The following is a 24,158-nucleotide window of genomic DNA, read 5'->3' as shown; positions in this document are numbered from 1 at the left end:
TAATACGTAACCACGCCCCTAACGTAAAGCTCCGCTAGACGAGTACAAACATCGTAAAATACCAGAGTGGTTTGCGGCCTCGCGCCATTTTAAGAAAGGAACGGCTCGTTTAGCTTGGTGAGGATACACGTTGTGTATTGTGTGGACCGAAATACACACAAAATACTAAAGGGATTTTAGAAGTTCACGCACGAAGAGTTCCTACAGACTGACGCAGAGGGGTTTTTACGCTAAACTCGGAGGTTTCGTCGGAACCGAATGAGAAGCTGAGGTAATTGACTGTGGGAGGCCGCCTGTGGACATGTTGGCGATCTCTGATCTGATCAGTAGAAACGGTGAACTACGAGAGCTGACCCTAACCAGTGTTGAGTTTTGGTTTACGCGTGTGTTACAGAACGTGCACTTCCATTACTTGTGTAAAGCGTTTCGGTTTGTTTACTATCATATGCAAAATGGTGAAAACGCTGATTATTTAATCAATAATGTAGTGCGATTATAGTGTTGTTTGCAAAAAGCTAACCGAGGTAGCAGGCACTGTTAGCTGCTAACTTCCCGTTCGTTTAAGTTAGGGGGTGTTACTTTATTGATACAGATACTGGAAATGCTTATCGTTGGATGTGAGAAAAACACTAAGTTCCCTTCTCAGGTTAAGTTTACCAACATCAATATGTCCCTGCTGTGATCTTCTTGAAATCTCCTTTTATTAATCATTTACCCACCGTAACTGCGCAGGTATGGTATTTGGGGTATATGTTAAAGGTTGTTCTGGTTTATGAATTAATCCATTTCAGTTTCTCGTTCCTAGGTGAACAATGACTCAGTTTCTTCCCCCGAACCTGTTGGCATTGTTTGCCCCGCGGGACCCGATACCGTTCCTGCCCCAGCTGGAGAAGCTTCCCCATGAGAAACATCACAACCAGCCATACTGCGGGATTGCCCCTTTCATCCGTCATTTTGAGGTGCTTTTTGCCATATTTTATTTTATAAAAGATTATTTTATAGATTTTTTTTAAAGACCGACCGTATAGATTACAGATCAAGTCTTTGATCGTAAGAGTGTTGCATGCATGATGCGAATTATAAAAGATATTTTGATCGGTATTATATAGTATTGTTATATAATGATGTTTTGTTCCCCACTGTTGGTTAGGACCCCAGAGATGCTCCACCACCCACAAGAGCAGAGACGCGGGAGGAGAGGCTGGAGAGAAAGGTGAGCAAGTTTTGACTGAATTGAGTTTTTGTGGAACGTTTACTCATGTTTTCTAATGCTGAATGGCGTAAAGCTTGTTGACAGGCATTTATTCAGTGGGTTTGAGTTTTTTAAATTTAATTAATTTTTTAATAAATTTGCTATCTTAAAATGATTCTGAGAGTAGTATAATCTTTTTAGTACACTTAACTGTGAGCAATTTTCATGTGTTCCATGGAAGATTATCTCATGGGAAATTTTATTTTATTTGTTTTTGTAATATGGTCCATTGTGATTTGAATTGCAGAGAAGGGAGAAGATGGAAAGGAGGCAAGTTGTGGTGGAAGCAGAACTGAAGCTATGTAAGTATCTGAACCCATTATTAAGCGAACCAATACAACACACTATTATAAAACCCTAAAAAATGTTTCTTGTATTCCCACAGGGGACCCACACAACGATCCTAATGCTCAAGGAGACGCGTTTAAGACCTTGTTTGTGGCTCGAATTGTGAGTATTTTTGTCGACTGACAAGAATCGAAATGTTTAGAGCAGGGGTGGGCACACTTGGCCCTTCCAGGCCACTTTCCTTCAGAGTTTAGCTCCTACCCTAATCAAACACACCTGAACCAGCTAATCATTGTCTTCAAGACTACTAGAAGGCTACAGGCAGGTGAGTTTTATCAGGGTTGGATCAAATCTCTGCAGGAAAGTGGCCTGGAAGGGCCAAGTTTGCCCATCACTGGTTTAGAGAATGTATCTTGAAAACGCACATCTTACCCTTTTTTCCTGTTTATGCAGAATTATGACACCACAGAATCCAAACTACGGCGCGAGTTTGAAGTTTATGGTCCTATCAAACGGGTAAGTTGTACTAAACTTATGCACATTTCCATAGTATGCTACTATCCATTTGTTATCCTGCAGACTCATCCCTGAATTTATCTGGTTTTATTAGATCTATATTGTGTACAACAAGAAAACTGGAAAACCAAGAGGCTATGCGTTCATTGAATACGAACACGAGAGAGACATGCACTGTGAGTAACCAAGACTTCTCGTTCTTCTTTAAATTCCTTTAAAATACTAAAAACTATGTCCAGACCAGCTACACCATCTGTTACTACAATGAATCATTCATTCTTTTCTTCACTTGAAAACTATTAATTCATATTTTATTTTAAAGCAACAAAGTATGTTGATCATAGTCCATCTGTTCTAGTTTTTTTCCCCCATGCAATGACCATATATTTAGGTGTAGCCAACCATTCAATATTTAAAAATTGCATATGAGAAATGTGTAACTCTGTCAAGTTATAAAACTCCATTTGTGTGTGTGTTTGTGTGCTTGTATGACCACTTGTCAACCCTATTATGTCTGTGTTCGTAGTATATTCCTGTTTTTACCCCCGTGTGTATGTGTGTGTTGCATTTGGTGTGAGTGTGATGGTGCAGCACATGTGGGGGAAAAGTGGCATGTGGCTGTGCGTTAGCCCAACACACATTCTGATGAATGTTGCCACTTTATGGCATCTCTGTAATGTTTAGGCAGTGTGACATAGCAGTGTGTTTCCGGCCGGAGCGGTGATGGTAAGCTAAAGGCTAAGGCCGTCTGTAGTGAAAAAGGTGACCCATATACTTGCACACCTGTTCATGTCTGGTGCACAAACTGGTTAATATCAAGGCTTTTTATAACTCTGTCCACACAGGGGCGTTCATGATTGAAGTGTTGCGGAGCGAGTCAATGCTTTCTATTAATTGTGTGTTGTTCTCATTGCTACTGCAGCCGCCTATCTCTGATGGCTATTGGCCAGAGCTGGCTTGCAGATCTTGATGATGGTTTTGATACATCTACACCCTACTACCACAGCTCAGTATATGGTTGGTATGATGGGTTTGTATGATGGGTAAGATTTCTTTACACCCCTCATCTAATTCTAGGTTGTTAGGTGTACCAAATCACTGCCCCATTTTAGGGCTAAACATAGGGCCTCCAGTTGTCATTGAGCGTGGCTTGGGCCCGTTGTAGTGAGTTTGAGCCTGTCATTAATCTCTTCTATTAAAGCCATCATACTACTACTAATGTGGTTGTACTCTGCAAGATTTAGACTGACCGTTGCATTTGAAACCGAACGGTGCAGTAAAGAGAACCTGTTGGATGTATTGCAACGATGCATGCAGTACATAATTGCCGAGTTATGTTAAAGTGAAAGCTGATCTTGATTTGATCTTTTTTTAAAAGCATGCAGAATAGATTTAGTTTTTATTAAGCAAAGTTATTTGCCTGATATGTAATACCTGATACAAAGGTGCAGTCACATTTGCGGTTTGGTGAAGGCAGTTTTGGCAAGCTTGTCATTTTAATAGGAATCCAATCAGGAATTTTGCATTTCAGGAAGGCGAAAGATTTCCCCGCAGAGTTCACTACGGGCTCAAGTTGGTCTCGCAAATTTGCGCGTCGACCAGCAGAAAGCTGCTTGGTTTGAAAGTGACTTCTGTGTGACCTGTGGTTCATGTATAGCTATTGACAATACACAATGGGCCTTTTTTCCCAAGAAATTGTGACTGCACCATAACACTCTGCAACGACAAAAAAATTGATCTTCGTTTGTGTTGCACAGTAATAATGTGAATGCATATTTCACATCATTACTACATTTTATTCTTTTATGTTATATATTTTATTTTATATTATTTTAATTTTATATTTCTCATTTGTAAGTCGCTTTGGATAAAAGCGTCTGATAAATGACTAAATGTAAATGTACTACAGCTGTTTTTATATCGCTAAGCGTTAATGTATATTATAGGCCAGGACCATAACTATTTTATTATGTAAAAGATTGCACAATTGACACTTAATTGGTAATGATAATTGTTTTGTTTTTTCTTTTTAAATAAAAATTCTTAGTGTGTATAGGCATAATATGCGCCAGAATGTTTGGAATTGGCTTTAATAGAATAGATTAACCAAGGGCATTGGATATTCTAATCACTGCACAGAACCCAATTACATTTAAAGATTCTAGTTGTCATGGATTCACCTTGTACTGCTTCAGTGGTTAAATTCAGTCCCAGAATTCTTCTGTGAGATACTTAATCCATAAATCTAAAATTCCCATTTAGGTTGAGAAGTGAGGAGCTGCATGGAGAGTAATCTTTCCTATGTGTACAAATTAGCTGTTTAAATCCTTTATCTATACAACTCCCAAGTGGGCTAAAAATACGACATGGGTGCAACCAATCAAATATTAGAATTAACATATTTACTTCCCTTAACACAAATGTTAAGGGTTCATACCATTTATTTCTTCATATTTCTCTAAATTTTAGATGTAAAAAAATGTAAAGCATTGTGGGAGATCCTTTTAAATGTCACTTGCGAGGTAGATTTTGTCAAGACTATGAGAGATTTTGTTATGGATATGAGGGTGGTTGGTAAGCCCCTCTTATTGGTTAGGTAGGTGAGGGTTGTGGTAAGGCCCTCTGTTAACTGCTAAAAATGAGGGTGGATGGTAAGACCCTCGTGTTGGGTAGGTGCCTTGAGGGTGTTTGGTAAGCCCCTCTAGTTTGGTATGGTAGTCTGAGGGTTGTTGGTAAGGCCCTCTAGTTGAGATGTGAGGAGAGGTGTGTGCAAAAGAACTTGAGGATTTGATGGTAAGGCCCTCATAATGGGTTTCAACTGAACGTCATCGACAGTGCAGACCAGAGTAGCTTCGTGGATTTCATCGTATCGCTTGTTGAAGGATTGGATCAATTCCTTGGTTCAAGGTTGTCCAGTTTTGGTAAAAAAAAAAAATTGAGTATCAAATGTACTGAAGGACGTTTTGATTCAAGGCAGCTGGAATCACCAGGCTACATTTCCGTGGGGTTTTCCATCAAGGACTTCCATCCTTGTCCAGGGGTTATGGTAAGATAGCATCTCCAGGTAATGTGGTAACACTGAGATAATGACTAAATTCTTAAGGACTTGGACTTTTATCTTAGACCAGCAGAGGGAAAAGGACCAAAGGTATTGGCCATATATAAGTGTGAGAATTTTGTAACTTATTTAAAAGCAATAATTCCAGCAAATCCATTATTTATAATATAGAATTAAAAGTAAAGCTCTGCCAGAATGTTTTATTTTTTCCCCTTTAGTTTGTCATGATGTGCGTGTGAATGGTGCCTTTGCTCATAGAAATTGTGTGAGTGTGAATGAATGTTTCTGAAAGATTTTGGAGAATGGAGTGTGGCTTTTAGCTTAACTGTGTTCACTAAGTGCCTTTTTTTCAAGATTTAATGAGTAAAATGGCATTAATGGGCAGTTAATGAGGATCACCCTAAATTTGGAGATGACTTGTGTGGTCCAAGCTGTTGATTACAATGCTTCCTAGTTTTTGTGATCTACCTTGCACTACCTTTGACTGCCTCAATTTTTATTTGCATCACTTAAGTTCTGTAATCCTCAAATGATCCTTAAAGGGGTCATATGATGCTTTTTTAAAGATCATTATTTTGTGTATTTGGTGTAACAGAATATGTTGACATGCTTTAATGTTCAAAAAACACATTATTTTTCAAATACTGTACATTATTGTAGGTCCTATATGCCCCGCCTCTCTCAAACGCTTCGTTTTCTACAAAGTCCCTCCTTCCGACAAGCACAGTCTGCTCTGATTGCCCCCCCCCCCCCTGTATCTTACAAAGCTTTTCGAAGCACATGCTTTAGTGTCTTTGAACTTTGTCAAATGATTTCTGGATTTGGAATTTTAGAGCATATTTAGAGCGTTCTCACATTCCCCAATGCGTTATACTTAAATTTAAGGAATTAAGAAACTTGAAATATTCCTTAAATTTAGTACGTTAATTATGTGAATTCATATACAGGATTTTTCCAAAGCATTGTGCTTTGAAATCATTTCAAGGTGTGCAGTCTTTATTAAATTTATAATCAAAATCATGAACATTAGTCACTACTGTCCAGCTTTTTAATAGAGCTGTTTTTGTAATATTTGTTGGTGTGCCTCAATCCAAGTGTGTAATCATTAACTGAACGTGAGGTAGATGTTTTTATTTATTTATTTTTTATATATAATGGATGGCAACATTGTCAGTTTATCTCGTTGCTGGTGGCTTATCCATTCAGAGGTAAGCGTGTGCCTTTAAATAGCTTAACATGTTTGAATGGAGTTCATCCCAAATTCAAGGTATGTAGCAGGAAATACTGTTGTGTGTATTCTTGTTTCTCATTGTCCACCTCTTTCTTTCTCTGTATTCTCCTTATTCCCTTCATCCCTCAATCTCTTCTTTTCTACTGCTTGTCTATCAACTCCTCTAGCTGCCTATAAGCACGCAGATGGCAAAAAGATTGATGGACGTAGAGTGCTTGTTGATGTTGAAAGAGGACGAACGGTCAAAGGATGGCACCCTCGGAGACTTGGTGAGCATTTCTTGTTCTCTTCTAATCAAGTGTTCTTTTCAAGGCCTTGTGTGTCCAATGCTGCTCCTGGGGGCCCAATGGTCCTGTAGGGTTTGGCTCCAACCTGCCCCAATTTTCATGAAGTTTCTGTTAATCCAGAAGATACAGGTGCATCTCAATAAATTAGAATGTCGTGGAAAAGTTCATTTATTTCAGTAATTCAACTCAAATTGTGAAACTCGTGTATTAAATAAATTCAATGCACACAGACTGAAGTAGTTTAAGTCTTTGATCTCCACATGGACGTGCCTTTAATAGAAATGCACCTTTTCATACGGACTACAAAATTAAAGAATATTACAAAATCGAGTGGGCGAGTTTTCCTTATATTTATTTTATTATTCATATAAAAATTATAATAACCTGTTTTGGTTATATTTACTATTAATTGCAGAAGGTGTGCTCAGCAAAAATGACGCAAATATTGATGGTTTTCACGCTTAAGTAAAGTAAAAGACTGCTTCTTAAACCAGAGAAGGTGAACGTTGGTATTCTTGTGGGGGAAAAAAACATGCAAACACGGTCACCGGCAGCAAGTTTAATTTTACTTTTCTTTTTGTTTTGTTTTCATTTTGAAAAGCTTGTCTTTGCTGTTTACCTCACCTTATGCTATGGAGGCTCTCTCTTTTTATTCGTTTTTGTTAATAACGTTTTGTAAGCTAGTTTGTCATTGAATCTTAACGTTTTATTGTTATTGTGCATTTTAATTACAAATATTAATTAAATATTAATATAAAATTTTTTTTTTTTTTTGTCTTAAAGGGTGAAAGGGCTGTTTTATTGTTGTTGTGCATTTTAATTAAAAATAATGAATCCATCTTTTTTTTTTTTATTCTTAAAAAGGGTGAAAGGTGCAGATGTAAGTAAAACAGACAATTATATTTTATTGTAAAACCTGACAAGATCGTGAAATCGTAAGTGAAAGCATCCGAAGCCCGCGGCTTAACAGCAAAAGAGGAACTCCTGTTCACAAAATTCAAATCACAAATAATACTACTGATGAAAAAGAATGGGTTGAATGTTAACTACTTTCGTTTCCATATAACTATAAACTACGATAAAAGTTCATCAGCATGCATTGATTAATAGCATGTTGTAGCGCAAAAAAAAAAAAAAACGTGCTGTGCAACCAACTGAGAAAATTAATCGCAAAGAGCGACCAGTGTTTTGAGTTGAATTACTGAAATAAATGAACTTTTCCACGACATTCTAATTTATTGAGATGCACCTGTACTTATTAGCTGGTTTTTCAGGATAGTGGCCCTCCAGGAGCAGGATTGCCCAAAGATGGGAAGTCTTCATTGTACTTTTATTTCACTGTCCAGGCGGAGGTCTTGGTGGTACAAGGCGAGGAGGGGCTGATGTCAACATCAAGCACTCTGGCAGAGACGACACTTCCCGCTATGATGACCGACCAATTGGAAGGTAAGTTGAGTGGGGCATGATTGATTTTAAAGGATTAGTTCAGTTCAGCCAAAAAATAAAATTCTGTCATCAATTACTCGCCCTCATGTCATTCCTATCCTAACCCGTAAGAACTTTGTTCATATTCGGAACACAAATTAAGATATTTATGATGAAATTCCAGAGCTTTCGGACCCTGCATAGACAGCAAAGCAACTACCACATTCAAGGCCCAGAAAGATAGTAAGGACTTCATTCAAATAGTCCATGTGACATCAGTGGTTCAACCGTAATGTTATGAAGCAACGAGAATACTTTTTGTGCGCCAAGAAAACAAAAGTAACGACTTTGTTCAACAATTTCTTCTCTTCCGTGTCAGTCTCTATTGCACATTCACAAAAAGTATTCTCATAGCTTCATAACATTACGGTTGAACCGGGCTATTTTAACAATGTCTTTACCTACCTTTCTGGGTCTTGAATGTTTGAATTGCATTGCTGTCTATGCAGGGTCAGAAAGCTCTCGAATTTCATCAAAAATATTTTAATATTCTGTTCCGAAGATGAACGAAGGTCTTACGGGTTAGGAATGACATGAGACTGAGTAATGACAGAATTTTCAATTTTGGGTGATCTATCCCTTTAAGTAGGTACATTTCAGTCTTCCAATCCTGACCTCTGTTGTCTCTTATCCCGCAGTGACCGTGATCGGGATCGCGAACGCAGGGATCGCAGTCGGGAACGAGACCGGGACCGTGGTGAGCGCCGCCGTTCTCGATCCCGAGAGAGACGGAAACGCACCAGATCTCGTGAGCGCGAGAGGGGCCTCGTGGCTCCAGTGGAGGAGGCAGGAGGTGTCAGCCGGCGCCGAGAAAGGGAAAGAGACCGAGGTGCTGCCGGAGACAGCCGAGAGAGGAGTAGAGACAGAGACCGCAAGAGGAGAAGCAGGAGCAGGGATAGAAAGAGAGACCGAGAGAGAGGGAAAGGTGCGGATGGAGGAGAGGAAGGCATGGGCGGGCTAGGTGATGGCATGATGCCCGAAGGAGGAGATAGGGGTATGGAGGACTCCTTGGGTGGTGAGCCAGGACGAGGGGAGGAAGGAGGGCCTGAAGGAGAGGAGAGAGGACGGGATCGAGACAAAGACAAGGAGAGAGACCGTGACAGGAAGCGCAGCCACAGAGATAAAGATAGAGACAGAGATCGGGAAAGAAGGCGAGACAGGGATAGAGATCGTGAACACAAGCGGGACCGGGGCGATCGGGACCGTGGGGACCGTAGGGAAGACAGACACGTGTCCTCCTCAGGAGATCAGGAGGGTTTGGGTAACGGAGGTGAGGAGGGTGAAGAGCAGTTGCCGCCACAATCAGAAGAAGGTTCACAGGATGGGATGAGGATGATGATGGATCAGGATTCCATGCAGTCAGGAGAGGGCTATGCCTCCAATGAGAATGGATACAGGATGGAGGCCCAGGGTGATGAGTACTGAACGGGCCACCATTGTGTGAATGATCCAAGGTCGTCCAGTTGTAATGTTGATTGGATTCACAAATATCCTCAACCATTATTTAATGCCTCCACCATTTGCTTGCACTATGTCCACAGTGTGTAAGTATTATACTGTACTACCAACAGCTATCACCCACCGAGAGAGCTTAGTGTCTCCCTGGTAAGAAGCATCCTTTTGTTAAAATAAAAAGATTATGTAGTTGAACTGTGAGCTTTTTTTCTTTTCTTTTCTTTTTGAGCCCAGTTATTTTATTTGTGGGGCTTTATTTGCTTAAACTTCACTAAATAACTAGCCTTATACATTTGAATTCCCTGTCTGACATCAACTCCTTATCAAGTGACTGTATTGCTAGGAAGAGATCTCTTGACTGAGGCACTGTTTTATTGCAGTGTAGTTTATTCAGTAAGAGATGGGTAACTGTCAGATGATAGGGGTTGTTTAGTACCGTTATGTCCATTTTCATAGCTGTTTGTTGATTACAGGAGTATTTGCTTGATGGTTTGAAACGTTATTTGTACAATGTTCCTTTTATATCTGCCCCCATTTCTCTGTAACTTAATTTTTTTCTATCTTTTGTCTTGTACATTTTGTTTTATATTTGGTTCAATATATGGATCGTTTGCAAATTGTACAGTGGCCCCTAAATTTACTGAAGTAACAAAGGCAGCAAAAATGGACACATGTGTTTTTTTAAATAGGAATGTCTGCAGTGGGTTAGTAAAAATCACTCCTAATTTTTTTTTTTTTTTTTGAGCTTTTCTCTTATCGTATTGGTTCTGCTTTTCATTCTTGAATAAACACTTTTTATTGCCAAATTATTGTCGTCTTGATTACTTATTTTTAAAGTCTTGCCTTATAAACGATAATAATAGATCAGCCACTAGGTTGCAATCACGATTAATAGCGAGCTGATAGTCTTTGGTTGAACTCGCGCCTCTGACGCACTGTATTGCGTCATTCAGTAAGCGGCTCCTCGCGCATCTCGCCACCGTAGCTGCTCTTTCACTGCGAACCTGCTGAAGACGATTGATTTTTACAATTGAAAACCCTTTCTGTCCACTTCAAAACAATATCTTGTACATTACACTCCTACCTCTGGAAACAGAAGGTTGAAAACGGTTCGGTGCTCCACTGCAGCAGACGGTCTTCCTGATGTCGTATTATCATCATACGGGGAAAGAGCTGGACATGGCGGCGATGACGGAGCCGCTCTGCTTGGAAAGAGGTAATTTACTTCATTATGTCCCAACAGACGCGAGTGCTGTTTGGAAATACTCTGGCGGATGGCATTACCAAATGAACTGACGGGCTCTTGTGTCTTCACGAGCACCGAGTGGGGCATATAGTGCCCACGATGTGAATGAATGGATGTCCCCAGTAGGGAGTGCTCGTGTTTGTATTATGCTTGAATTTCATTGAGAAAAGAAAAAAAAACATGTATATATATGCATGTCATCTGTGGATATATAACGGCATGGAAGTAAGTAATTCTGCCTATTTTTCCATGTTATTTTGTCCTACTTTAGATGTCGGCATCGGTGCTGATAATATTTACGTAACGTTAGTCCCTTTTATTTGGCTTGAGAAAACCAGATGATCTACTCGGTTATTGAATTAGACATAATGTCTTCTACTTTCAAGGAAAGTATTTACAAATAAAACAGCTCTGAAAGCGTAATACTTGAAACCATGTTGCTTAAAAAAAAAAATCCAGAACTTTCACTAGTTGACTTTCCATACTATCCATCCATCATTTTTTTAAATGTATGTTTCTGTGATGTTTTATTTTCTGCCAGATGTTTGCAGAGTGATAGAATTGCTGGACAGGCTTCAAAGAAGCGGTGAACTTCCTCCTCCCAAACTCCAGGCTCTACAGAGAGTTTTACAGAGCAAGTTCTGTGCTGCCATCCGAGAGGTAAAGGCTGCCTCAGTCCTTTAAACATAAGGACGCTTGATTGTGACTTTGCTTCTGTTAAAACTGTTTGCTGAATACTGTTCAGTTGGAACATGTTGCATTCATTTGAAAAATATTTAAAAGGAAAAAAAGATAAAATATTTACTAATTTGTACCTTTTTTTCCTTTGTACTGATTTCACCGAACACTAATGGAACATAATTAGCTAGGTATAAAATGAAGGTTTGAAGTGAAATGTGTCACCACATAAGACAGCACTTTGTCGTTTGCCTCCTCCACACGTGTTTGGTCTTTTCTCGTAGACAGAATTGTGCTGCACTGTTCCTCCTCCTGAATGACTCACTTTCTTGTCTCTTTGAGACAGCATCTCACTTCAGTCTCCATATCTCACTCCTTGATTTGTAGTAATGGGTTTCAATGGCAGGAGTCCAGTCTGTTTACAACTTGCACAGATCTTCTACATGACACTCTTGTCAGACTTATTCGGCTTTCACATGTCCTTCAGATGCCCTGCTCTTTTGCATAGCTGAGAGATAACATATTATAGGAAGACAAGATTTTGATCAGTGTCTACTTTGATTATGATTCTTTCCACTAAAATTGTCCTTCTACGTCACAAACCTTACATAGGATTAATAACTTTCATTATTACACAGCTCTTGATTTTTGTATGAGAGCTTAAATATATAATTAGGTATTGTCTCTTTCCTCTCATATTATAAATATAAATTATTTTCACTAAAATCAGTATGTCATGTCCATTTATTTATTTGGTAATCAACAGCTGTGTAGTAAGCAAGATAATGGACAGTCACACAGTCATTGTCACAAAATAAACCCATAACGGCAAGTTCTTGTGTGATACTACAGGGCTTTATTTTGCAATAATGACCAACATATTGTACATTATCATTTCTTATGAAGTCAATAATGAACATTATTATTGTTTAAAAGACATCAGCAGTTTGTGTTAACTGAATTATGTATGCACTTGAAAATATGAATCAAAGTGTCAGGACATTTCTGGTATTTGAATGTATATTAATCAATGATCTGCAAAACATTGTGTAATGTGATAATATTTGTTAATCTTATTCATTATAAAATGTTACTAACTAACTGTAAACTACAACAATTTGAAATAACTGTCCCTTTTTAAGGTCTATGAGCAGCTTTATGATACATTGGACATTGTAGGTGGGCCAGAGGTCCGAGCACAAGCCACTGCAAAGGTAACTTTTTACCAAAAAATTGCCACCATATTGATCGAGAATGATTATATACTGAAGAAAACACTTCTTGGGTGTCTTTTTCCAGGCCACAGTAGCAGCGTTTGCAGCCAGTGAAGGTCATGCACACCCAAGAGTGGTCGAACTCCCTAAAACAGACGAGGGGCTTGGGTTCAACATCATGGGTGGAAAAGAACAAAACTCTCCCATCTACATCTCCAGGGTCATCCCAGGGGGTGTTGCTGACCGACAGGGTGGTCTGAAGAGAGGAGACCAGCTGCTCTCTGTTAATGGAGTGGTATGTTGGGACAGTAGGATTTTGAGTTGTATAATTTGTATTTCTGTGTGTGACCATGACCTTGATTTTAGGAGCTGTGGTTTGCCAGAATAACAGCTGTCAAAATGTCCTTCATTTCTTCATTGTGTGTAGAGTGTGGAGGGAGAACATCATGAGAAAGCTGTAGAGCTGCTAAAGGCAGCGCAGAGTTCAGTGAAGCTGGTGGTGCGTTACACCCCTAAGGTCCTAGAAGAGATGGAAGCCAGATTTGAGAAGATGAGAAGTGCCAGGAGACGCCAGCAACATACCAGCTACTCGTGAGTGTGGCTATTACGTTATTTTCCTTTCATACCTTTTCTCTGTTGTTCTTTCCTTTTCTCATCAGCTCTCAGCCCATCATTAATCAGAAGACATTTTTGTTTTGTTCAACAGTTTTGAAAACTGTTGTGATATTTAATATTTTTTGCATAAAATGTGATACATTTTTAGGATTCTTTGATGAATGGTACAAAAGAACAGCATTTATTTGAAATAGAAATCTTTTGTAACATAAATGTCTTTTCTGTCACTTTTGATCCATTTGAAATTTAATACATCCTTGCTGAATAAAAGCACTCATTTCCCTCTGATCTTACTGAATGGTAGTGTATCTCACAACATCTATTTTGTTTATTACAGTAGACAGTGTGTACAACAGACTGTTAAAATTAATAAAATAAAAATGTAATTGTCATGTTAAAGGGATAGTTCACCCAAAAATTAAAATTCTGTCATTAGTTACTCACCCTCATGTCGTTCCAAACCCGTAAAACCTGGCTCACACTATAGGATTTTTAGCCAGATTTAGCCCCGATTTCCCCCTCCTGAGAATCGGAGCAAAAATCTTGTCGAGCCCCTCGATCGGTCCCGATGTTCGGCGTGGATTATCTGGTAATGTGAGGCGTTCAACGATTGAATCTTACACCTCCCGATCTGCTCGCACACAAATCGGGGTCGCCCCGATCATATCAAACATGTTTGATTATTTAGGATTTAAATCGGGATGATGACGGCTATATGATTACGTCAGTACTTTCACAATAGCCAATGCGCGACCGCAAAACAGCTGCTGTACGGCTCTGTTGGATAGTGGAGACGGAGGAAACTGCTTCTTGATGTTTTATAGTGACATGACTGTCTGTATAATGTGTCGAAAACGTATCACAACCGTAAGGAGAAAGAGAAGCGCTGGAGTGAAATCGCCTCAGTTTTGAATGTCAATTCATAAAATTAAAAAAAACAATGTATAGTTAAAAGCACACGTCCAGTTTTGTATGAGTGAAGGAAACCCGCTTGCGGATTCTTGCGGTGAGATTCTTGCTCACGCATTACACGAGGCGATCACGTGAGGCGCTCCCTCTGGCATGATAATCTTAATAATATCTTGTAGTGTGTGATGCGCCACGATGTTAAAATCTTGTAGTGTGTGCATGTTTAAGATTTGAGGGAAGATAATCTGCAAAGATTCTCCTTATGTGTGTGCTGCAACCAGATTTCATAATCGGTTAGGATTTTAAAACTCCTGTAGTGTGAGCCCGGCTTAAGACCTTCGTTCATCTTTGGAACACAAATTAAGATATTTTTGATGAAAGCCGAGAGCTTTCTGACCCTGCATAGACGGCAACACAACTGAAACGTTTTATGGCCCAGAAACGTAGTAAGGACATAGATATAATAGTCCATGTGACATTAGTGGTTCAACTGTAATGTTATGAAGCTACGAGTGTGTGCACGTATACATCGTGGTACTCTCATGAACATGTGTCGACTGACACGGAAGAAAATAAATTGTTGATTAAAGTGATTGGTAAAGGGGTCCCATTATGCTTTTTCACTTTTTTAAATTTTAGTCAGTGTGTAGTGTGTATGTTTGGGCATAAAAAAGATCTAGAAAGTTACAAATCTCAAAGTCCACTCCAAAGTCCAATCCCTTTTCAAGAACTACAACGAACGGCTCGTTTGGACTACAGCGTTGGTTTCCGGGCTTTGTGATATCACAAAGCGGCCCATTAGAATATCATTAAAAATAATTCCCGCCTACAGAAATTCTTGGGGTTGGTTGGGGGGTGGGGAGGGGTGAGCTCGTGGTTAGAACGCTTGGTTGAGTGAGTGCATCAGACGAGACGATGAAGAAGAAGTGCTGCTGCAGAGTTAGTGCATCGGAGAAAACGAAGAAGAAGAGCTGCTGTGCTGTAGCTTCAAATTTTCGCCATGTCTAGAACAATTCTTACAAGTACAACACGACGTAGCTGGGCGCCGCAGACAGATGCCGAACTGATGTCACATGGACTATATTATCAATGTCCTTACTACATTTCTGGGCCTTGAATGTGGTTGTTGAATTGCTGTCTATGCAGAGTCAGAAAGCTCTGGGATTTCATCAAAAATATCTTAGTTTGTGTTCCGAAGATGAACGATGGTCTAACGGGTTTGGAACGACATGAGGCTGAGTAATTAATGACAGAATTTTCATTTTTGGGTGAACTATCCCTTTAAATGTCTTTAATGAAATATGCAATATTCTACTGAATGCGCTCGTAGCCTATCTGTATTTTGAAATTTCGTACATCGTTGTCTTTTCACTGACAGGTCTTTGGAGTCCAGGGGTTAACCAGTCTCGACCTCGGACTGACCTGCTGATCCATTCTCCCACCCTCTCTGCTCCTATAGGATGACAGAAGACCCAGAGGAGATCAGTGTAGACTACCCATAGCTATTTATATGTTAGTGGAACGATCTCAAAACATGTAGACCTCAAATATACTGTTTTCCCTGGCCATGCAGGGGGAGAGACTGTATAGTGCATTTGGTCTGTCTTGAGTCTAATTTTCTATTGTGTTCTTATGTGGACCCTGCACCCTGTGATGTTCTCGGGGGTTGTGTGTGTCTGTTAGCACAGAAGAGAACTTTAAAAATTGGCTGCATAGTGCAAATACAGAGTGTGTGTACTTATAGGACTTTGTGTCTTTTGCCGTAGGATTATTGCTGAACTGAATGGCATGATTGCTCCTACTTAGACCATTATTCATTCATTCAGTATCGAGTCTGTGTTTCAGAAAACATGCATTGACAATAGAGTTAAAGCTATGCATCCCATATCTGTAAGTATTCTTGTATTATGTGTTCTGCTCTGTGTGAACTACATCAGGAGTACACAAACACTGTTATTGCAGAAGACACTTCCTGAATGAACAGATTGCTCCGTACAAAGCGTGGCATACTCAAATAGGGTCGTCACGACAGTGCGCTGCTATGAGTGGCTTTGCGCTGCCAGTCATAGTGCCTATGTTCAATGCTTGAATTTTTGAGTTTATTTATATATTTATTCATACATTAAAACCAACAATGTAATTTAATAGTCTGGTGAGTTAATTTATGCCCACAGATTATAAACATTTACCATGATCACCAAAGTTTTGACAAAATATAACCCGTATTGGCCCAAGAAAAAAATATCGTCTTATATTCGGGACAATACGGTATTTTAATAATTTACCATATACCTTTTATTTGTATTCCTTTTGTAATAATGAGAGTGAGCCTTTGTTTTGCATTATGGTTTATTAGAATTTAATTGTCATGAAAATTGGGATTCATTGTCATGAAAATATCACAATGTACTTTAGTTTCTTTCTTTTGATTTTTGGAGTTAAATTTGACTGTTCTAGGACTTGTTTTGATAGATTTTATTAAATTCATCTGTAATGTGAATGGCCCTAATGCAACCACTTTCACTTCACAAAAAAAAAGAAAAGAAAAAGCTTCTTGCACTGCTAAGAAGATCCTAGTAGCCAATACCTGCCTATATATAATAATTATAGAAATGACTACGTTATTTATTTACTTTTATTGTTTCATCTTTTTTTTACTGTTTAGGTTCACGTTTCTCGGGAAAACTCGCATATGATCGAGGACTAACATTACTGTTTAATGTTACTGTTTATTTAATTTCTCTTCTTGGACGCGCGTTCGTTTCCATAGCAGCAGATAAGCGTAAACTAGGCAGACTCCATTCCTATGGATGGAGGCAGCATTATCTATGACTAAACACGTAAAGGGTCTTATCAGTAATATTTCACCTGTCTAAATTTCGACGGAAAGGAGTTCCTGTATCTATTTGGTTGTTTATTTTCAGTTTTTTGCGAGGGAGTGTATGAAGCAAATGGATAACCAGAGACGAAATGTCCAAACCAGCACAACCATTGGACACGCGCAACTGCAACCTTTTCCGTTTTACTTTAAAACTGGCAAGGTAAGTTAGGCACGAGAAACATCAAACTTGGTTACCAACCAAGTTTGTTTTATTAACTTTTACAAAAATCATGGTAACCCTAGTTACAAGAGGAGTTGTTACTACAGTTAAGCTGACAGCTTGCTATTATAGCAACTTATTTGACCGAAAACGAAACTGAACAAAAATAACTTAACAAAGAGTTTAGTCTGCCTGAAGGACTTGTTTTATTAACTTTTACAAAAATCATGGTAACCCTAGTTACAAGAGGAGTTGTTACTACAGTTAAGCTGACAGCTTGCTATTATAGCAACTTATTTGACCGAAAACGAAACTGAACAAAAATAACTTAAAGAGTTTAGTCTGCCTGAAGGACGCCAAGGAAAACAATGGTTGTAGAGTTAGGCTTTATCAGAAACTATAGTTAATATTGTGTTTTTGATGTTCTTATTTAGAGCTTTTATGCCATGCTATGTACTGCATATATGGAAGACCTTGTTAGTATGTTAATAGCGTCGTAAACCTCAGGTTTAAAGTGTCCTAGACTTTAACCTTTCTTGTTGACGCCTGAAGGACTCCAAGGAAAACAATGGTTGTAGAGTTAGGCTTTATCAGAAACTATAGTTAATATTGTGTTTTTGATGTTCTTATTTAGAGCTTTTATGCCATGCTATGTACTGCATATATGGAAGACCTTGTTAGTATGTTAATAGCATCGTAAACCTCAGGTTTAAAGTGTCCTAGACTTTAACCTTTCTTGTTGACGTTGGCCTAATGGTACAGAACCGAAGAAACAAGATGTGATACTATAGATACCTTCAAATACCTTCTTGTCACTGCCCCAGAATGCCCCTCTTCCTCCAGTCCTCCAGCGTCAGAACAAAGTTCCTGCCTCTGCTCACTTCTCTCTCACCTCGCACACTGAGCATGACAGAAAGCCACTGAACGGATCTCTGTACAATGAAATCCACTCTAAAGCCCCTGAGCACTGGACCACACACTTCCTCAGCGAGCTGGCCCAGAGGGTGAGATGTGTGTGTGTCTTTGGAGATTTTGGTAGGTTTTTGTTACTAAATGTCTTTCTGTATATTATTCATATGTGTCTGTTTGATCCTCTGCAGCTCAGAGACCGGCCAACAGTGAGAGTGGTCTCTAATCCTATCAGTGAAATGCAGGACCGCTACAGAGGTCAATTAGCAGCACGTGAACCTCCGGCTGAACACTTTAGCATGATGCAGGTGAGATAAAGAGGCTGAACATTGTAGGCTCAGGAAAAATTTCTACTTGTCCATCCTTTTCTTTAGAAAAAAAAAAAATCTGAAGCTCTTACAATGAAAGTGACATGGAACAGTCTGTAAACATTAAAATACTCACTGTTTTAAAAGTATAGCCACATGATATACATCTTGAACATCTAACAGGCCAATTAATGTAAGTACATTTATACAATTTCATCCATAAAATCCCAAAAATTGAAAATGAGGGATAAATCATTTTTTCAGTAATCAACATTATGCCACAAATGCTGTCGATTGAACCTAAAGAGATAGTTCACCCAAAAATGATATTTCTGTCATCATTTACTCACCGTCATGTCTTTCCAAACTTACATGACTTACTTTCTTCTGCAAAACACAAAAGAAGATATTTTGAAGAACATTGGTAACCAAATAGTTGTCATAACCACTGACTTCGATTGTATGGGCAAAAAAAAAATCATCTTTTGTGTTCCACTGAAGAAAGAACGTCGTACAGATTTGGAAAGAAATGAGGGAGTGTAACTGAAAGTTTACCCAAAAATCAACAATCTCTTTAATTTGAATAGAATGTATTTTTTAAATGTTAGGCAGTAGGGACCTTCATCAATATTTTAAAAAATGCTAATTCATGCAAAGTATCTTAATGGATGGCTCTCATAGCCATGAGGATTCAGTAGCGCTCCACATACAGCAGTTTTATCTCCACTGGAGCATCTAGGCTGATGGAATGACTCACACTTCTCTTGATTTTAATCAGGCACTGTACAGACAGCTGGAAACGGCTCAAACGGCCTTTGTGCAGGAACCAGTACGTAGTACAACCACGACCGACTTCAAGCACTTTAACAGGTAACCCTCCACCACCAGAGGGCGGTGTGTTATCCTAATTGGTGTAAAGTTGTTGTCTCTTTCACACAGAGACAGAAACTGCACTGTCTTGTTTGGAACACCCATAAGAAGGAGAAACATCTGTACGGACTGACTGGAGATCAGGGTTATAGATTTACACTGGTAATTTATGAGAGTGACCAATGTGAAAGACACATTCCTATAGCCAACAGGCTTTTCAACATGTAAGATGTAATCTGTATGCCATTTATTATTTTCTGTATAATTTCTTGTGTCATTTTTCACATTATCTATCTGTCTGTCTATCTATCAAACTAGCAACATGGATTTAAACTTATAGCCTACGTTTATTGTTCATTAATAACCCATAATTTTTTTATTTAATAATTCTGCATTAAGAGACATGTTTATTAATGTGTTGGGGAATTTTGTTTTGTTTTGTTTTAAAGGTTTTAAAAATCATGTATAAAGGTAACACTAGTAGAAATACTGGAAATAGCGACAGGTTTGTTTCTTGGCGTGTATATGGTTAAATGGCACAGGGTGGGGTTTGGGGAGGGGACACCAGCTGCCACCTTTCCCTTTAAAAAGCTAAAGGGAGGGAACAACACAGAGGGATCCCATGTCACCATTAGACTGAGGAATAAATTGCATGGAAATACAGATTTACAAAACAAAAACATCGACAGAGAAAAAAGGGAGGGGAAAAAACGAACGGAAGAAATAATAGAGGCAGCTTAAGGAATAACATTTCTAGTCGTGCCTGGCAAGCTGCTTGATCGGCATAAATAATTTCAAACAGACACCTCAGTCTGCAACTAAAGACCTGGTTACGGTCTTCTTAACCCTGGACAACGGGAACGGGTGAATACGGAAGAAAGGATGCTAAAACTGAGAAGAGAGGGATAGACTGTTAATGGAGTGAGTGCATGAAGATTAAACAAATAGAGAGAGAGAGAGAGAGAGAGGTGTTTCCCCGCTGCACATTTCGCTTGGTTGAATAGGCTGTTTCGTTTAGGGAATAAAAGTAAAAGGTTACCACGAGCTTTAAATAATTGAAATGCTTATTTACCAGGCAAATCTTTTTTATATATTAGACCTGTAACATCTATGTACATAACGAGAATAATTTATTTGAGGAACAAGGATATCAAAGGTGCAACTTGGGTGATATATTATATATTTTCGTAGGCTAGTCTTTTGTATCACTAAAGGAACTGAACTACGCACTGTAGCACAGTTGCGTTGTTTTGAACTAGCAGGTGTTGTAGCAAGAATATATTGCATTATTCATAACTGTAGCCATTTTATAGAGAACAAAATCTTAGGTTTCTGCACAGTCATTTGGACCTACGCCAAGAGGATCCCTCCGTTCAGTCAGAAAACAGTAAATTCCACGTAGCATTTTTGTGCAGTTTGTGTGTTCATGTGTGTGTGTTCAGTGACACGCACGCGAACAGAGCCAGACCCAAAGCGAGTAAGTATGTAATATAGGTGTTTGTGCTGTCTCTGTGTCGTGATTTTGTGTACAAGTGACAAAATATCACTTATGTTCTGAGTGTTTCTGTCTGTGCGCCCGGTGTACTGATGCAAAGCAGGGCTGCCTACCCACTGCCTCTGCCAGTCAACGAACTCAACAAGTAGTAGTCAGGTCTTCTTTGTTTTTGCCACTTAAACTCGTGTGCGAATTATGGGAGGGATTTGGTCTACGCACCATAATCAAGATTTGGGAAAAGGGGAGAGGGGTATTTATTTTTCACATATAAGCACTTGTACGGTATTACAGCGTTTTGCTAACTATAAAAGTCACATTACAAATTTTAGTCAGAATATGCTAAGTAGACGTTCGCAAATAGAATTCTGAGGATGTAACCATGGCAACAGTACGCTCATCGAGCGCTGTAGATTAGTATCGGATGGTACAAGTCAAAACAAAATTACTTGTCACATAATCATAGATGTACACTATTATTATCGATCGTTCACACCAACCTTGTATTTTGTTAAAACTGTCTATTAGAGGTGTGAGACGTAAATTACTGACAGAAAAAGTAGACCCCCTAAAGGTCACTCAATAATTCCCACACAACTTAAACCCCTTCATAATTTTATTTGTAATATTTTTTAAGGTATTTCTGGTATGTTCCATTATTTTGAGTTGTCAGTCCAACAAATACATGGACGTTTTATGTCCCACAATGATTGGTGTCTGATTTTTTTCTTCACAGTCACGTCACCTTGATATGTGATGGAATGTATATTTTCTCTATGTTAACATAAATGTCAAATCTTACTTATACCTGTCTGCCCACTATTTTCCCCCCTCTGAAACAGAGTAGCCAAGTATATGGCCTTCTGTATGTTATAGGGAACTCAAGTGTTCTCGTTTCATGCACTACATAAGCAGTTTCTCCCCCCCCCCATCACTCCCTACCCATTGGCAGGGTTCTCTACAATCAAATGTGAACAAAACTCTAGAAAGTTCGCTTTGACTGTAGACGGGGCTCTTCTCATCATACCATGACCCCTATGTCTCTTGCTAATACTCTAAAAACATGTGGATCTCGAAAAAATGGGTTCCTATACGGTCGCGGATAATAAAATAAAAGGTCCCACTTTATATTAAGTGGCCTTAACTACTATGTACTTACATCAAAAAATAAGTACAATGTACTTATTGTGTTCATATTGTATTGCAAAACACATTTGCTGCTATTGAGGTGGGATACGGGTAAGGTTAGGGACAGGTTTGGTGGTATGGGTAGGTTTAAGGGTGGGTTAAGGTGTAAGGGATGGATCAACAGTGTAATTATAAATGTAATTACAGAAATTAATTACAGATGTAATTACATGCAGGTATTTTAAAAATATAAGTACAATGTAAAAACATGTATGTACACAATAAGTGCATTGTACCAAATGATTAATTTAAATGTAAGTACATAGTTGTTAAGGCCACTTAATATAAAGTGGGTCCAAATAAAACAATGCTAAATACAGATAATAGAAAGTATAGGTTGGATAACCAAATTGTTTACTTTTAACTATCTGAGCCCTGGGGCCAGTTGCATAAACATAGTCACTATGTTAAGACTGTGTCTTAAGAACTAGTTTGACCAACTAGGAGTTAGCCAAGGGGTAACCAGTCTTACTTTTCAATTCAAATTAGAGCAGTCTACCTTTTTGTAACTGATTTTAAAAAGTTGTGACTAGTCTAGAAGAAAAAAAATTACATGACTAACTTTTTAAGACTAGTCTAAGCAACCTTTATGCAACCGGCCCTGAACTTGAGAACTAGCCTACTGATCTATAATCAGTACTTTTGTTCTAACTTGTTTTCCTCTTCCTCTACACTTTCTCATCTTATCACATACACCAGTTAAACTTTTTCTGTTTGTTTCTCTCAGCTTTTGGTCCCTCCTTTTCCCCCTCCCTCCTTTGCCCACTCACATCCCATTGGCAGTGCCTTATTTCAAACCATTTACTCTCCCTCTTGCTGATGCCTTTCCATGATTTTGCATCCTTACAGATGCACTCCTTCCGAACAGTACGACCCTTACACATCACCTGAGATGACCCCCGTTTTGATCTTCACTGTCCTCCGTTTGTTTTTGTTTTTTTTGTCACCCTACTCCATTCTTTCCCACCGCTAAGAATAGTTTCCATCAAGTTCATGTGTGATTTGGCTTAACACAATTATATCCCATCTCTCTCCGGCTCCATTCCCTGAGTACTTAATGGGGGACTATAAAGGGATGGTAATTAACTGGAGAGGGCACTTTTATTAATTAGGTTTTAACGAGAGCTGAGGCTGGGGGGGGGGGAGGGTTATAACTATCTTAAGAACACTGTTAGTGCTAGATATGGGAATATAGTCATGCACGTCTCAATGCTGTCACTTGTAAGATGAGTCCTCTAAGTCCCTTTCTGAATCTCTTTCTCACTCTCTTGACTGAAAATAAAGAGTGGGCCTTTTGAAAAGGGCTGAGAACAGAGCTGTGATTAGTTTCAAAGCAGAGGTCAAAGTCTGACTGATGACCTTCTGAGGATATATCGTATATGCATATGTGCCAGTGCTTTGTAGTTTGTCTTTGCACAGCTTAATTTAATTTAAAGCTAATTAATTGTGCTGTGACATTGCTTTTTTTTTTAATGTGTCTGTGTTTGTGTGCATAAGCGTCCTTGCTCTGTTAATTTATTTTCTTTTAGTGCTATTCCACAAGAGACGTCGATATGAGCAACTCGACTGAGAGTAGCTTAGTGCACACAAATAAGGGAGAGAGAGAACGAGGAAGGGATTGCAAAAAGCCTTAATCACTGAGATCAGAAAGCTCCGAGATAATACATAGTCAGTTCATATAATTCAGCGATTGAATTGCATTTGTTAAGTGATTTCATTTAATTAAAAGGGTGTATGGGCTAAAAAGGGACACAAACCTGTATGCAATGCATCGACAGATGGTTTGCATAAGGCATCCATACCTCAGTCCGGGAGAAAGCTTGAAGAGGAGGGGGTACTGCAGTATTTTGTGCTGTGCAGTTCCCCAATGAGTCCTCTAGGTGGCCTTTGAGCACCGCCGAGCTTCAACTGCAGTGGGATAGCAAGCAGAAAAATCCAAAGAACCTACACTGCACCAGACAGAGAGAAAGGGAGTTAGAGTGAAGGTACAATGCACACGCACTACAGCAGCATACTGTACGATAAAAGAAAAATAGCATAGATATGGTTCAGTTCTACTTCCTTTTCATAAAAATGCATGTATATATCACTTCTCTTTGGCATTGTTTCTAGAAAT

The 24,158-nt window shown here is 39.0% G+C and overlaps 3 protein-coding genes across 3 annotated transcripts; all 3 read left to right on the top strand.

Moving 5' to 3' along the window:
• Positions 1-70: 70 nt before the first annotated feature.
• On the top strand, positions 71-10,225 carry LOC107729450 (U1 small nuclear ribonucleoprotein 70 kDa-like). Its single transcript, XM_016539953.1, has 10 exons — positions 71-271; positions 806-959; positions 1,151-1,213; positions 1,500-1,554; positions 1,638-1,702; positions 1,994-2,056; positions 2,151-2,232; positions 6,513-6,614; positions 7,979-8,078; positions 8,756-10,225. The coding sequence occupies exons 2-10, from the start codon at positions 813-815 to the stop codon at positions 9,540-9,542; spliced, it is 1,464 nt and encodes a 487-aa protein (XP_016395439.1). The 5' UTR covers positions 71-271; positions 806-812; the 3' UTR covers positions 9,543-10,225.
• Positions 10,226-10,297: 72 nt separating this feature from the next.
• LOC107729451 (protein lin-7 homolog B-like) lies at positions 10,298-16,471 on the top strand. Its single transcript, XM_016539954.1, has 6 exons — positions 10,298-10,788; positions 11,360-11,478; positions 12,639-12,710; positions 12,796-13,005; positions 13,138-13,301; positions 15,613-16,471. The coding sequence occupies exons 1-6, from the start codon at positions 10,716-10,718 to the stop codon at positions 15,632-15,634; spliced, it is 660 nt and encodes a 219-aa protein (XP_016395440.1). The 5' UTR covers positions 10,298-10,715; the 3' UTR covers positions 15,635-16,471.
• Positions 16,472-16,992: 521 nt separating this feature from the next.
• LOC107729427 (uncharacterized) lies at positions 16,993-19,590 on the top strand. Its single transcript, XM_016539913.1, has 5 exons — positions 16,993-17,275; positions 18,100-18,279; positions 18,376-18,492; positions 19,271-19,362; positions 19,434-19,590. The coding sequence occupies exons 1-5, from the start codon at positions 17,177-17,179 to the stop codon at positions 19,588-19,590; spliced, it is 645 nt and encodes a 214-aa protein (XP_016395399.1). The 5' UTR covers positions 16,993-17,176.
• Positions 19,591-24,158: the final 4,568 nt, after the last annotated feature.

The sequence above is a fragment of the Sinocyclocheilus rhinocerous genome, unplaced genomic scaffold, assembly GCF_001515625.1.
Source record: "Sinocyclocheilus rhinocerous isolate Xijiao unplaced genomic scaffold, SAMN03320098_v1.1 scaffold697, whole genome shotgun sequence".
NCBI classification, from domain to species: Eukaryota; Metazoa; Chordata; class Actinopteri; order Cypriniformes; family Cyprinidae; genus Sinocyclocheilus; species Sinocyclocheilus rhinocerous.
This window is presented reverse-complemented; position numbering and strand designations above follow the sequence as displayed.